The 15,923-nt window shown below is 42.2% G+C and overlaps 1 protein-coding gene and 1 long non-coding RNA gene across 3 annotated transcripts in view; both read right to left on the bottom strand.

The window, feature by feature from the left end:
• LOC142402955 (uncharacterized) overlaps positions 1-15,923 on the bottom strand; it is a 904,242-nt gene that overhangs the window by 39,221 nt on the left and 849,098 nt on the right. The window lies entirely within an intron of this gene.
• Positions 1-15,923, bottom strand: part of LOC142402865 (complement component C9-like) — a 47,627-nt gene that overhangs the window by 28,022 nt on the left and 3,682 nt on the right. The window contains 6 exon segments of the mRNA XM_075488759.1: positions 1,964-2,092; positions 4,620-4,860; positions 7,298-7,516; positions 9,594-9,751; positions 11,496-11,642; positions 13,000-13,132. Coding sequence (XP_075344874.1) covers positions 1,964-2,092; positions 4,620-4,860; positions 7,298-7,516; positions 9,594-9,751; positions 11,496-11,642; positions 13,000-13,132 — 1,027 coding nt within the window.

Genomic DNA, 15,923 nt, shown 5'->3' on the forward strand with positions numbered 1-15,923 from the left:
CACCTAAGGCCAGTTACTGGAGGCATCCATAGTGGGTGCATGTGTTGGTGTGCATCAGGGGGTCTATACCAGCAATGGGAGTGGAGCTGTGGGCCTTGGGGGGTTGTATATCCAGGTGCCAGCAACAGGGGAGACTAAGGATCAAGTCTATATATTTATATTGAGGAGGGGCTGAAATACCTGAGGGTTGTGCTGCCTGGGGAGCACATCTGCTCTAGATGACCCTGCTTGAGCAGGGGAGTTGGACAAGATGGCCTCCAGAGGACCTTTCAACCTCAACCATTCTGTGATTCTGTGACATTTCCCACTAACAGACTTTTAACCTGATCAGAGAGAACAGGATGTAGCCATTGGTGCTGTTTGTGTTTGCCTGAGTGCTGTTTCTGTCTATATTGATTTGTGTGGCCAGCCATGTGTATTATTGTCGTGGTTTAGCCCCAGCCGGCAACTAAGCACCACCCAGCCGCTCCCTCACTCCCCCCACAATGGGATGGGGGAGAGAATCAAAAGAGTAAAAGTGAGAAAACTCGAGGGTTGAGATAAAGACAGTTTAATAGGGAAAGCAAAAGCCGCGCAGGCAAGCAAAGCAAAACAAGGAATTCATTCACTCCTTCCCATCGGCAGGCAGGTGTTCAGCCATCTTTAGGACAAAAAGTTCTCACTTATTCTATTTTCCATTTTAATAACAAACAGTTGCTATGAAAGAAACAAACTCTAATTATTAAAATAAATAAAAGTGCATAGTAAAATAAGTATGAGTACAACAAAAATTTTCCACTTTAATCTATGTTTTTGATCTATACGTACACTTACACTTGCATGTATAGAAGACCAGGATACTAGTGTGTATTTTATAAGGAAGGCTCATTAAGATTAAAATATGCAGACCAGAAACTGTCTGCCTCATAAAACATTGCCCAAGTTAAATGTATGTACACCTCAGGTTGGATATCTTTGAAAAATAATTCCTTTCCATGTAAAAAATTCTTTAGATCTTCTCTTTGAAATAGGACAGGACCCAAAATGTCGCTGAGAATCTTATGGCAGAGACTTGAGAAACAGCTGTACAAAACTCCACTCAATTTATCCAGGTTATAAACCTCTTAAAAACCACAACCCTAGTCATTTGCTCATATTGAAGAGTTCTTTGTGCTAAGTTTCCAGAGTCCATTTGCACTAAGATGAGTGTCCTGGTTTCGGCTGGGATAGAGTTAATTTTCTTCCTAGTAGCTGGTATGGGGCTATGTTTTGGATTTGTGCTGAAGACAGTGTTGATAATACAGAGATGTTTTAGTTGTTGCTGCACTGGTCAAGGATTTTCAGCTTCCCATGCTCTGCCAGGTGCACAAGAAGCTGGGAGGGGACACAGCCAGGATAGCTGATCCAAACTGCCCAAAGGGCTATTCCATACCACATGACATCATGCTCAGTATATAAAGCTGGGGAAGAAGAAGGAAGGGGGGACGTTTGGAGTGATGGCGTTTGTCTTCCCAAGTCACCGTTACGCGTGCTGGAGCCCTGCTTTCCTGGAGATGGCTGAACACCTGCCTGCCCATGGGAAGGAGTGAAGGAATTCCTTGCTTTGCTTTGCTTGTGTGCACAGCTTTTGCTTTCCCTATTAAACTGTCTTTATCTCAACCCACGAGTTTTCTCACTTTTACCCTTCTGATTCTCTCCCCCATCCCACCAGGGGGGAGTGAGCGAGCGGCTGGGTGGTGCTTAGTTGCCGGCTGGGGTTAAACCACGACAAGTTATATAAGTGTGTTTGTGTGTGTACCTACTGGGAACACATGCTCAGCCTGGCTTGACCTGGGAGTATGGAAGTATGTCAGCCTCACCTCTACTGGGCTACTGGATTTGTCCTTTCCCTAACAGCAATAATTATATTGATTATAAAAGGGGAAGAAATTGGTATTGTCTTTCCTTAAGGAAAAGATATTATGTAAAATAAGGATATACTTACAATTGTCCTTCACGTTAATCTTTTCACATTTACCACCATTAATATTAACATTGGCATTTAAGTCTTTATATGCAATATTGGCATCTAAGTGATAGCTGAGGCATCTTTTCACATCTTCTACAGTGATACCTGGAAGTAGAAATATGTGATTAGAGGGACAGAATGACCATAAATAATGTGATATTATTATTCTTGGAGGATAAATTTCAGGGCTATTGGAAATGTTTATGGCTTTCTTCTTCTCATTTCTCCTCTGCTTTCTCCTCTTCCATGAAATGAATGTGAGGATGATTGTATTTGAAGTGCCTGCACAGAGGCAGGTGAGATCTACAGTGATTAGGAAAATACCAAAACCCTCCAAAAATGTATTTCTATTTTCCTTCATCTAGCTGAAAGTAGATGTCCCTCAAGGGACCACTCTTTCCATCTATTCTATGAGAATTTTGTCTTTCTCAGCTGCTTATATTTCTGTGTGCTAAATTATTCAATCCTCCCAGTCTCTGTCTCCCAACCTCAAACACGTTGTTTCTCCACTCCTTTTCCCCATAAAGTTAATTAATGCCACTCATCTCTTACAAGTACTCTATTCCCATAAGTTCCAATCCTTCTCTGTCCTCTACTACCTCCAACACCTCCTTTCTATTTATTAAACTCAAACATATAATCTGGAACTTTACCTTTGTGTTCAGAAAGAATTTTGTTTAAGATTGGTACTTAAAAAAACAGCACCACAATCTCCAGGTGCTGAACAGAATAATACTGGGATACATAAGTGACATCTTTGCCCCATGTCCCTTCGCATATTCTGAACATCTGATAGTAATGTTGTTGCTGATGCTGCATGCAGCAGATACTTATTTTCTGACCTCCAAAATCAGCATGAAAATTGCCTTTTCTAACTTTATTCCAGAATGATCACTTTAATCCATTACAAAACCACATGTATCTGAACTGCATGTGAGGGAGGATTAAGTTACTACTTTCCTATCTTAACCAGGGCAAGGCAAATTCCAGTGTGAATGTTAAAGTCTATAAAAACAATTTCAACACACTTAAGTGCACCATGTGATTTCTAGGAAGTTCTTCAATTTATTTCTTATTTTATGCCACCACCATACTCTTAGAGTGATTTTACCACAAGAAGGTACCAACTAGCAAATTGCATTTAAGGTTTAGGCAGATTTCTAGGCATTGGGATCTCTTGTGAATCATATTACACTGTGGTGAGTTGACCCTGGCTGGACACCAGGTGCCCACCAAAACCGCTCTATCAGTCCCCCTCCTCAGCTGGACAGGGGAGAGAAAATATAATGAAAGGCTCGTGGGTTGGGATAAGGACAGGGAGAGATCACTCACCAATTACCGTCATGGGCAAAACAGACTCGACTTGGGGAAATTAACTTAATTTATTACGAATCAAATCAGAGTAGGGTAAATGAGAAATAAAAACTAAATCTTAAAACACCTTCCCCCCACCCCTCCCTTCTTCCCAGGCTCAACTTCACTCCCGATTTTCTCTACCTCCTCCCCCTGAGCAGCGCAGGGGGATGGGGAATGGGGGTTGTGGTCAGTTCATGATTCGTTGTCTCTGCCGCTCCTTCCTCCTCAGTGGGAGGACTCCTCACACTCTTCCCCTGCTCCAGCGTGGGGTCCCTCCCACAGGAGACAGTCCTCCATGAACTTCTCCAATGTGGGTCCTTCCCATGGGCTACAGTTCTTCATGAATTGCTCCAGCGTGGGTCCCTTCCATGGGGTGCAGTCCTTCAGGAACAGACTGCTCCAGCGTGGGTCCCCCACAGGGTCACAAGTCCTGCCAGCAAACCTGCTCCAGCGTGGGCTCCTCTCTCCACAGGGTCCACAGATCCTGCCAGGAGCCTGCTCCAGCATGGGCTTCCCACAGGGTCACAGCCTCCTTTGGGTGCATCCACCTGCTCCAGCATGGGGTCCTCCAAGGGCTACAGATGGATATCTGCTCCTCTGCGGCCCTCCGTGGGTTACAGGGGGACAACCTGCCTCACCATGGTCTTCACTACAGGCTGCAGGGGAATCTCTGCTCCGGCGCCTGGAGGAGGCCCCCTCCTTCTTCACTGACCTTGGTGTCTGCAGAGTTGTTTCTCTCACATATTCTCACTCCTCTCTCTGGCTACAATTTCTGTTGCGCAGCAAGTTTTTCCCCTTCTTAAATCTGTTCTCACAGAGATGCTACCACTGTCACTGATTGGCTCAGCCTTGGCCAGCGCTGGGTCCGTCTTGGTGCTGGCTGGCACTGGGTCTATCAGACATAGGGGAAGCTTCTAGCAGCTTCTCACAGAAGCCACCCCTGTAGCCCCCCTGCTACCAAAACCTTGCCACGCAAACCCAATACACACACCAATTAGTATTGCTAATATTTTGAAGAACTTTAAGATTTTTTTTTCTCAGTTACAGACTTAAAATACAGACTTCAAACAATGCTAGAAGTTACAAAGACTGACTCTCATCTCTGTTGAACTCATGTAATTCTGTAATGTCACTGGTGTGCCACAAGCAGCACACACTGAACTGTGCTGTTCTCAGTAGCGCTCCATATACACGAGTCTATCCTCATCCATCTCTTTGCATGACTGGAGACTTGGTGATAATCTGCATACCATAGCTAGGCCAACAGAATGCATACCTATTTGAGACATAGTGTAATCATCCAGCACATACACAAGTTCATATTTTCCTCCCACAGTTCCAGAGACCGCATAGTGAGTTCCATAGTCTTCTAGGAATTTGAAATATTCCTCCTTATCATATTCAGCAGGCAGAAAGTTTAGATCATCAAGGAAACTATCTGTGAGATGGACATCATGACTCCGGCTTTGGAATCTTGCCAGCTGAATCTTTCCTTTTACATGCAGAAAGGTTTGATTCTGAATGCAGGGAGAAGAAAGCAGATGATAGTGCCATTCTGGTATGCAGCACAGCAGGAAAATCTGTTCTATTATACTTATAAAGAAACTGTAGCACTTTTAAACATGGTATGTGATCTAGTGTTTTGGAACAGGGGCAAACTTGTTTAATTGAAATTAAAAGTTCTCCAATTTAAATTGAGGAAGCAGCAAGAGATTTAGATCATTTCAGTCCTTCCAGTTTTGCAGAATTCTCCCCTTACTAATTTCAGCAAGCCCTTTGTGATCTATTTGACAACAAGGTCTTCTCTTTAAGTACAATATCTACTGAAAGTGCCTTTCTGACTTTCATAACATAGAAAAGTAATTCCATACGGCTTGCCAGGTAACAGAAGTTGCCCACTGAGGTCAGCTGGAGTTTTGTCTTTGTTTATAGTCAGAGCAGAATTAAGTTCTCTCTTTTTTAGATCACTTCTCTGTTATTCTCAGACTGTCAGAAGGAAGGGCACAGTTCCAATTAAAAACAAAAAATCCAAAATAACATCATAAAATGAAAATTAATCAGGAAAAAATCCCTTTGAGGCATGTGACCCATACATACATTCTAACTCTAGGTTTAGTGACTGATATATTCATAAATTATACTGTGGATGGTTTTATATCATAATCTAAACTAGGACCTAGCTGCTGCCTGTAACACATGACATCTTGTGAAATAGTTGCACTTAAGGCTCTAAGCAAACACATGCCTTCCAAACTCTGTTATCTGCAGTACTTATGCGACTCCCTTAACAGTAGTGCCTAATAGGAGGTGCATAAAAGGGATTTAGCAACTGACCATCACATTAGCTGGCACCATTTAAGGGATCTTAAACTGCTGACTCAGATGCTGCTTAGGACTGGCAGAAATCTTCAGGCATCTAAAGCTCTGTGAGGAAATTTTTGTAGGTGCAAACATTCCTGCCATCCAGCATGTACAAAATCCCTTACTCTCCTGATGTCCCCAGGCTGCTCCTGGCTTTAACTTGCAGGTGAGCCCTGGAGAGTTCTTGACCAGGGACTGCCGTTCCACTAACCTGCAGCAACATGAGTTTACAGTGATAGACCTTTGCCAGTGACAGATCATGAATAATTTTCTGAACTGACCTCTGAGCAAGAATTTGAGGCCAAAACTCCTATTAGACTACAAGCAGCCTGTAATATACTCTGAGCTACAAAACCTGATCTTTTGAGTCTGTGGAGATGAATGCTTTTAGATTTAAATAGTCTGTTTCCGTCCCAAGAAAACTCATACCAATACAAAGACAGTGCTGTATGTCAGTTTCTCTTTATAGTACAGACCTTTCTCTTCAGCATTATTTTAATTAATCAGTTATAAAAGTTATTTTAGTTTTCCCTAATATCCATTTGATCTCCTGAGCTCTGAAGGGGTCCTAGGCAACAAGGCTGACAAGAAACTTGAACGACTGAATTAGTTGAGGCAGATCTATTCTTCCTTGCATGTGGTGCATTTCAGCACTATGGAGCTGATGCACCTTGTACATGATAGGATGATGCGATCACAGACTTTGGCGTATATGGTGGGAAAGGATATACAACCCGGTCAGCTAATTCCACTAGCTCCCAGCTGCTGGATTAGGCCATAGAGTCTAGTATCACTTTTTGTGGTCTCTCTCTCTTTGACCTCACTAGATGCTAAGGCTACTTCTGTACTAGTAAATAAAATGGGATAGGGCCTTTCCTCTGTCTCAAAGGGCAGGTAGAGTGGTATGGCTCATGTGCAACCCCAAAATAGACTTGCTTTCTCCAGACTGCCTACTGGGAACATTCCCTTCAAACATGTTGCAGGGCACCACAGAATGGGCATTGCTTATGAGAGCTGGCACAGAACAAAATCTTGGCAGTGTGCTAGTGCTACACTAGCACTAGCTAGTGTAGTGTGCTACAGATTATCATGTGCCAGTGCTAATGCCCATGCCTCTTAGCCCGGGCTAGTTTATTAGTACAGACAGACCTGAAATGGCTGAGATCTGAACTTCGGTTATTAGTCTACATGTCTATTTTGCATGTCCAGTTTACCTAGTTTAGGCCTACTCAGTGGCAATTTTTTATCCCAGAACTTGATCTAATTTGCCCACACTGCACTAGATCAGAGCTGCTCTTTAATCAAGATGAGATCAGAGATCTCTGGCCTTTTCTAACATCAAGCCCCTGTTGAAGATGAGGGTGGTCGCTAGTCAAGGGTAAACAGTGGGAAGATCAAGCTACATTTGGTTACCCTTTGGCCACATCTGAAATCTTAACCCTAGTATTGCCAGTATTTCGTTTTTGTGAATAAATACCAGAAAAGCAGCAGGCAACTAGAATACTTAGATTAATATTGTGTTATTCTAAGACTGTGTAAATTTTACTGTTTGTAAAATAGTTACATTAAACACTTTAGCTTGATTTACCTTACCCTTTCTGTGAAGCTTTTCAGGATAGAACTTAAACTTGTATTCTTGCTATAGTGATACTTGAAATTTCCTTCTGAACCGTTTTTGTTACTTCCTTCAGTAGGTGTGTATTTCAGAGACATGTCAGCATTAAAGTATTTTTGTTTTTCTATGTAAACCTCTTGTAACATTTTTACATGATCATGGTAGAACTCAGATGTGAAGGTTTTGTCTGCTTTTGTCTTAGAAAAGATAATGAAAAGGTTGTATGAGAAAACAAAACAGGCAGTAACAGAAAAAAATCTATGTAGCACTTTGAAGTTGTATGTTTTACTTAGTTTATCAATACTCTTTCTTATAGCTCTAATAAAAGAAAACAAATGGAAATACCACCCCCTCCCCAAACCACCTCATCTGGATCAGCTCAATGTTTCAAAAGTGAACAAAAAACTGCAGTGACAATATTTCAGTGAGTGTTAAATCTCAGCATGTAACACTGTTGAAGTAATTTATGTGTGTGGACAGTTCCTTTACATGTAAGGAATAGTAGTCTCCAGTTCCTTCCTAGAATACAGACAAGATTTGCTAATTGGTTCTGACATCTGAAATTAATCAGAATTATGATTTTTCTTTCTTTTCTTATAGCAGACAATAGCTAATTCAGAATACCTATTTCAGTGTTGTTTATTTTTGTTTATTTTAGCAGAACATAGAGTTTTAGTAACTGAAAATGGTTATGTATAAAAATCAAATATGAGCAATGATCTCTGGGTCGGATTTGCTCATTTTGGGCAGGATCTGGTTCAAATTGTTATTGTTCTATGAAGTTCCTACTTGCAGTGATAGGCAAAGCATTTGGTAAGCAAAATACTTGCTTTGATTTCTGAAATGCATCTGACTGATCATCAACTAAGATCATCAACATTTTTGGTATTCAAACTTCACTGGAAGTCAGAGTCTGAATCTCAAAAAGTCTATTAGATTTTTTTTTCAGTAGGATAGAGAAAGTCATCACTGATTAGGAAACCCAAGCAGGACCAGAGTATCATAATGGCTGGATCGATGGGCCAAGGCCAATTGTATGAGAGTCAACAAGGCCAAGTGCAAGGTCCTGCACTTGGGTCACAACAACCCCATGCAACGCTACAGGCTTGGGGAAGAGTGGCTGGAAAGCTGCCTGGCAGAAAAGGACCTGGGAGTGTTGGTTGACAGCCGCCTGAATATGAGCCAGCAGTGTGCCCAGGTGGCCAAGAAGGCCAATAACATCCTGGCTTGTGTCAGAAATAGTGTGGCCAGCAGGACTAGGGAAGTGATCATCCCTTTGTATTTGGCACTGGTGAGGCTGCACCTCAAATGCTGTGTTCAGTGTTGGGCCCCTCACTACAAGAGAGACATTGAGGGGCTGGAGCGTGTCCAGAGAAGGGCAACGAAGCTGGGGAAGGGTCTAGAGCACAAGTCTTATGAGGAGCGGCTGAGGGACCTGGGGTTGTTTAGCCTGGAGAAAAGGAGGCTGAGGGGAGACCTTATCGCTCTCTACAACTACCTGAAAGGAGGTTGTAGGGAGGTGGGGGTCGGTCTCTTCTCCCAGGTAACAAGCGATAGGACAAGAGGAAACAGCCTCAAGTTGTGCCAGGGGAGGTTTAGACTGGATATTAGGAAAAATTTCTTTACTGAAAGGGTGGTCAAGCATTGGAAGAGGCTGCCCAGGGAAGTGGTTGAGTCGCCATCCCTGGAGGTATTTAAAAGCCGTGTAGATGTGGCGCTTAGGGACATGGTGTAGTGGTGGTCTTGGTAGTGTTAGGTTAACGGTTGGACTCAATGATCTTAAAGGTCTTTTCCAACCTAAAAGATTCTATGATTCTATGATTCTATGATAATGTTATTCCTGTATTTTTATCAGTGTCTTTTGTGTGTTCTTGAAAAAGTAGCTTGATAGTAAAAGTTAGGTATCATATTCCTTTCTGTACATCTGTTCATCTCATCCGCTCATATTGTAAACATTCCAGAAAGACACTTTCATTTACTCTGCACAGGTGCAGCAACGAACATGTGGGAATTCATCTGGAGCAACTGATCTTAACTGCTAAAGCAAATGATAATAAATAATATTTTACAGTTGGACTCGATGATCTTAAAGGTCTTTTCCAACCTATACGATTCTGTGATTCTGTGATTCTGTGATAACATAACCTGTTTCCCTCTGGACATTATCAAAAGCTTGATGCTAAAAAGCTGCTGCTGCCTGACTCAAGAGATATGCCGAATCTTCCAAGAGGATGTCAGGATTCAGCAGTCAGTTAAACACATCCTAATTTGCACAGAAGGACTTAGACTTAAATCATAAGTGAAAACACCCACATTCCATGGCTTGCGGTAGTATGTCCGTGTGTTTCCATCACGCACCCTTTCATGAAGCCCAGTGAAAAAGTCATTGTCAAATGGGCTGGCCATTGGCTGCATCCCTAAAACATTGATTCTACAAGAGAAATACAAGAGAGGTTACACTTCTGAAAAGAAGGTGTCAGTACCCATAGCCTGTAGAGAATGGTATTATGACTGGAAAAGTCAGATTCTGTAAGAGATAGAGACTATAGCTGTGGAACTGAATCTTGCTTCATCTGCAGCAGCTTGCCTCATCTCTTGTGCTCTTGTTCTCTCATCTGTGTAATGGAGATAATGATACATCTTTTGTAGAGCACTTTAAGGGCCATGTATGAGAAATAATAAACAAATAAAAGGTAGATATTAAACATGAAACACAGTGAGAACCTTAGGAATGAAAGGAAGTAAAAACCATTTCTTCTTGAACAATGTGTTTGTGAGGAAGCATTCCTTATAGGTTTAAAAGGGAAATCTCAACAGCTACTTTTTACTTTTATCCTGTGTTGTTTTTTTGGTTTTTTTCATAACCCATATAGTTTGTATGCTGATAGGAACATTGGTATCGCGTGTGTACAAGAGCCATCAAACCTGTAGAAGGAGTATATGGATACTCCTAGCTTTGTCTCTTCTCCCAGGGAGTGACCTTGTGTAGTAATAGAATTCCCTGGAGCAGAGGAGAGGAAATCTGAATCATTACAATTCCAGAGAATGTAACAATTGCTATACAGCCAATGCACATTGGCTGTATAGCTCTATACGTCTATGTACCAATGTATAAGAGATACTTCAAAAAATAACTGCTCCTTGGGGGATTCTGTATTGGGTTTTTTTCCTTTCTAGATCTGTTTCATAGATTTGAATCTTTTCAGTATTTCCAATATTTATGTCTGATACATGTCCATATACCTAGCTGAGTGTAGAAAGTGGTTATCAATTCATCAAAGTCATTAGCGTCACTACTGCACATCTATACAACATTTTCTCATGGAAAATTTTAGTAATGGATTATAATAGAAATTATAAAGAAGCTACTTCTAAAAATGCCTAAGTAACTGTCTGTCTTCCTCATGAGATAAGGACAGCATTTTTGCTCTTGTGCAGTAATACTATATCAAAATGAAAAGCAGGCTGCATCCTTTTCATTTAAACACAAGGTGGTGTTGTAGTATATGTTTATTTTCACCTGTTCCAGTTTGGATAGCTGCCTTCTAACTCGATTTGTAGATACACAATATGTCACACTTCCTTTTTGTTTGAAATTAAAGAAATCCACAAGGGTCTGAGAATAGAAAGATCAATTTTCAACTTAGATTAATGAGGAAAACTCCTGTAAACAACGAAGATCTGGGAAGTGGAGAATACAATACTGGAAAAAAGCTGCAGGCAGAGTGTTGTTGCAGTAAGGCAGCCTGTTGTATAAATAATCAAGATACATTTTCTCCCTTTTAGATGTGCATGTTACTAAAGTAATTGGGAATGACTGATTCTTTATGAAATATCACTTGAAACATATCTATATATATATAAACTTTACATTTAAATAATAAGTATTGTAACTATATTAATGTAACATCTATATATGATTCTGTATATTAACATAATGATTTATTTACTTAGTATTCATGTCTGGATAAATATTTTATCCTCCCCAAGTATACAAAATAAAACAGTAGTTAGGTATTCTTCCAAAAGCTATGTAGCATTTCTGAATACAAATGCAAACACAATTCAGATTCCACTTTTGGGAATGTCAGTGTGCCCCAGTGTTTTCAGCTGGCTTTGGAGATAGTCTTAGACTCTTCACAAGGCCCAATACTACTTTTTCCTTCATTACATATCCTTGCCCTGCAGTCCTGCCAACTTCAGACACATCAATAGCATGGTTACAGCATAGTGATTGTTGGTTGGATTCACAGTTATCTTCATCAGAAAAGTCTCCACAGTCATTATCTACATTACATACAAGTTGTCGCTTTATACATCGACCTAATCAAAGAATAAAACATTGAATGAATCCATTATTTTCCAAGATGTACTTTAAATGACACCCTCAGATACTCTTTATTGAGATCTTCCTCTTTGTATATTTCTATTATTGTCACGAGGAATTAGAGTCCTACACCCTGCCTCCTTCAAATGAAAACAAAATCATACTACTAAATTTGCTTATTAGTTTACTGGGATGGCTAAGAAAAGTAAGTGACAGGAGAACTGCTGTCATTTGCAGAAAGTAGTTATTTCCTGTGATTGTTTCTATATTCATCTTGGAATATAGGGTTTTTTTTTAAAATTTGTATTAAGAAAATACAAGAAAATATTAATTCAGTATCAACAAAGAGTTTAAATTGTTGCTATTTGGACTATATTATTTGGACACTGTTATTATGAACTATAGTGATTTGTGTTCTAAAGCAACAGTGAAATAGTAATTCTCCTGAGGTTGGGTATCACAGGTTTTACAAAAATTGATTTTTTTCTACAGGATTTAAAGATTTGGGATAAATTTAGCCCTAACATAATAAAACAACACTTGTTGATATCAACTACCTCACCTGTAAGTGCCACACAATGGCTGTGAACTAGTTGTTAAACACATACTTTCTGATTTTTCTTTCTCTATTTGGACTTTGCAGTATTTGAGATTAAGACAATACTGACAATGGCTTGGGACTCAAAATTCACCTAGCATATTTTATTTTCTGTTTTGACTAGTTTTATTACCATTAACTTATCCTATTTTATTTTGATTTATGATGAACCTTGAACATTAGTTCATATGCCATGCATGTATTGCTTTACAAATTTGCATTTTACTTTGGATCTAGAGGCATTCTGGTCTTCAGCTAGCATCTATCATACCGCTCTGGTCAGTAAACCTCCCTATCCATTTTGTTAAAATTCCTTCAGTCCTAGTTTTTCCCAGTGATTTTTCATAAAACATAGTGATTCTGTAGCAGATGGAGCAGGTATGCTAGAAGAAAGGACACTCATAGTATGGTCAGATTTTAACCATGGAGTAGAAAATACAGGAGAGGAATTTAAACTAGATGCAAATTATTATGGCAGATGAGAGGAATGTACCCCTTCTCAAGCATTGTTCATGCTGTGGTTTTGGCCTTGTAGCTTTGCAACCCACCTATCTACACACTGGGGACTCTCCTTAAACCGTAGCAATAAGGCACTGCTTCAGGAAATCATCCCCAACTAGAAAAGCACTAAAGCATATCTCTCTATGTGTACACATTTTGTCTTCAATGGAAAGCGATTGAGCTACACTGATCTGAGCAAAACATGGTTTGCTGAGTTACTGCATAACTCACTATATCACGAAAACAAAACCTACCAGAATTGCATTGAAAGTCAATACCACAGTCTCATTCTGGTTATTCAGGAGGGACTTGGCTGGTTTTACAGCTTTGTGCATTTCTTAAAGTCTCCACACATGGTGTTCCACCAAACTGTCTGAATCTTTCAACCTAGAGTGAAACTTGAAAGATAAATAACACTAATAACATTGCTTAGAGAGAAAAGAGAAGAACTACCAGAACTGAAGGATTTTCAGCTGAACTTAGAACTTTTCAAAATGAAGCATCTTTGGTGCAATTTTTGGTTGAAAATCCATAGGCACAGCTCATGGTGTAAAAAAAGTGTGCAGGAACATCGAACTAACAATAATGTCTTAGCAAGTATGTAGAGATGCTTATTTTTCACAATTTTGTTTATTTTGCTATTTTCATTATTTTAAACCCAGGGAGGACATGCATTATTGTATTGGGTCTGGCCGTGATGGAGTTAATTTTCCTGATAGCAGCCCTCACAGTGCTGTGCTTTGTATTGGTAGCTAGAAAGGTGGTGATAACACACCAGTGTTTTGGCTACTGCTGAGCAGTGCTGGCACAGCATCAAGGCTGTCTCTCCAACATCCCCCCTCACCCCCAAAGGCCAGTAGGCTGGGGGTGGGCAAGATCTTGGGAGGGGACACAGCCAGGATAGCTCACCCAAACTGACCAAAGGGATATTCCATACCATATGACATCTGCTCAGCAATAAAAGCTAAGAGAAAAGAGGAGGAGGGGGGCATTTGTTATTCACGACTGTGACAGTGTGCTTCCCCCGCCCCCGACCTTTATCTCACAGGATCACAGAATCGTATAGGTTGGAAAAGACCTTTAAGATCATCAAGTCCAACCATAAACCTAACACTACCAAGACCACCACTACACCATGTCCCTAAGCACCTCATCCAAACGTCCTTTAAATACCTCCAGGGATGGCGACTCAACCACTTCCCTGGGCAGCCTGTTCCAATGCTTGACAACCCTTTCAGTGAAGAAAAATTTCCTAATATCCAGTCTAAACCTCCCCTGGCACAACTTGAGACCATTTCCTCTTGTCCTATCACTTGTTACCTGGGAGAAGAGACCCACCCCCACCTCTCTACAACCTACTTTCAGGTAGCTGTAGAGAGCAATAAGGTCTCCCCTCAGCCTCCTTTTCTCCAGGCTAAACAACCCCAGGTCCCTCAGCCGCTCCTCATCAGACTTGTGCTCCAGACCCTTCCCCAGCTTCGTTGCCCTTCTCTGGACACGCTCCAGCACCCCAATGTCTCTCTTGTAGTGGGGGGCCCAACACTGAACACAGTCTTCGAGGTGTGGCCTCACCAGTGCCGAGTACAGGGGCATGATCACTTCCCTAGTCCTGCTGGCCACGCTATTTTTGATACAAGCCAGGATGCCATTGGCTTTCTTGGCCGCCTGGGCACGCTGCCGGCTCATATTCAGGCGGCTGTCAACAAACACCCCCAGGTCCTTCTCTGCCAGGCAGTTTTCCAGCCACTCTTCCCCAAGCCTGTAGCGTTGCATGGGATTGCTGTGGCCCAAGTGCAGGACCTTGCACTTGGCCTTGTTGAACCCCATACAATTGGCCCCAGCCCATCGATCCAGCCTGTCCAGGTCCCTCTGCAGAGCCTTCCTCCCCTCCAGCAGATCAACACTCCCACACAACTTGGTGTCATCTGCAAACTTCCTGAGGGTGCACTTGATCCCTTCATCCAGATCATTGATAAAGATATTAAACAGAACTGGCCCCAACACAGAGCCCTGGGGAACACCACTTGTGACTGGCCGCCAACTGGAGTAAACTCCATTCACCACCACTCTTTGGGCCCGGCCGTCCAGCCAGTTCTTTACCCAGCGAAGAGTACACCCATCCAAGCCATGAGCAGCCAGTTTCTCCAGGAGAATGCTGTGGGAAAACATGTCAAAGGCTTTACTGACGTCTAGATAGACAACATCCACAGCCTTTCCCTCATCCACTAGGCGGGTCACCTTGTCGTAGCAGGAGATCAGGTTGGTCAAGCAGGACCTGCCTTTCCTGAACCCATGCTGGCTGGGCTTGATCCCTTGGTTATTCTCTACATGCCGTGTGATAGCACTCAGGATGATCTGCTCCATCAGCTTCCCCGGCACCGAGGTCAGGCTGACAGGCCTGTAGTTCCCTGGGTCCTCCTTCTGGCCCTTGTTGAAGATGGGTGTCACATTTGCTAATCTCCAGTCAGCAGGGACCTCCCCAGTTAGCCAGGACTGCTGGTAAATGATGGAAAGGGGCTTGGTGAGCACTTCTGCCAGTTCCTTCAGTACTCTCGGGTGGATCTCATCAGGCCCCATAGACTTGTGAGATTCTAAGTGGTGCAGCAGGTCACTAACCATTTCCCCCTGGAATATGGGGGCTCCATTCTGGTCCCTGTCCCTATCTTCTGACTCGGGGGGCTGGGTACCCAGAGAACAATTGGCCCTGCTATTAAAGACTGAGGCAAAGAAGGCATTAAGTACCTCAGCCTTTTCCTCATCCTTGGTCACTGTGTTCCCTCCCCTGTCTACTAGGGGCTGGAGATTCTCCTTAGCTCTCCTTTTGCTGCTAATGTATTTGAAGAAGCGTTTTTTGTTGTCTTTTATGGCAGCAGCCAGACTGAGCTCTAGCTCAGCTTTGGCCCTTCTAATTTTCTCCCTGCACAGCCTCGCTACACCTTTGTAGTCCTCCTGAGTTGCCCGCCCCTTCTTCCAGAGGTCATAGACTCTCCTCTTTCTCCTGAGTTCAAGCCAGAGCTCTCTAGTCAGCCAGGCCAGTCCTCCAGAAGTCTAAGGTGGCAGTTTTGCTGACCCCCCTCGCCGCTTCTCCACGTATCAAAAACTCTATCATTTCGTGATCACTCTGCCCAAGACAGCCTCGAACCATCACATCGCTCACAAGTCCTTCTCTGTTCGTGAA

The sequence above is a fragment of the Mycteria americana genome (genome assembly GCF_035582795.1).
Source record: "Mycteria americana isolate JAX WOST 10 ecotype Jacksonville Zoo and Gardens chromosome Z unlocalized genomic scaffold, USCA_MyAme_1.0 Scaffold_18, whole genome shotgun sequence".
Classification (NCBI taxonomy): domain Eukaryota; kingdom Metazoa; phylum Chordata; class Aves; order Ciconiiformes; family Ciconiidae; genus Mycteria; species Mycteria americana.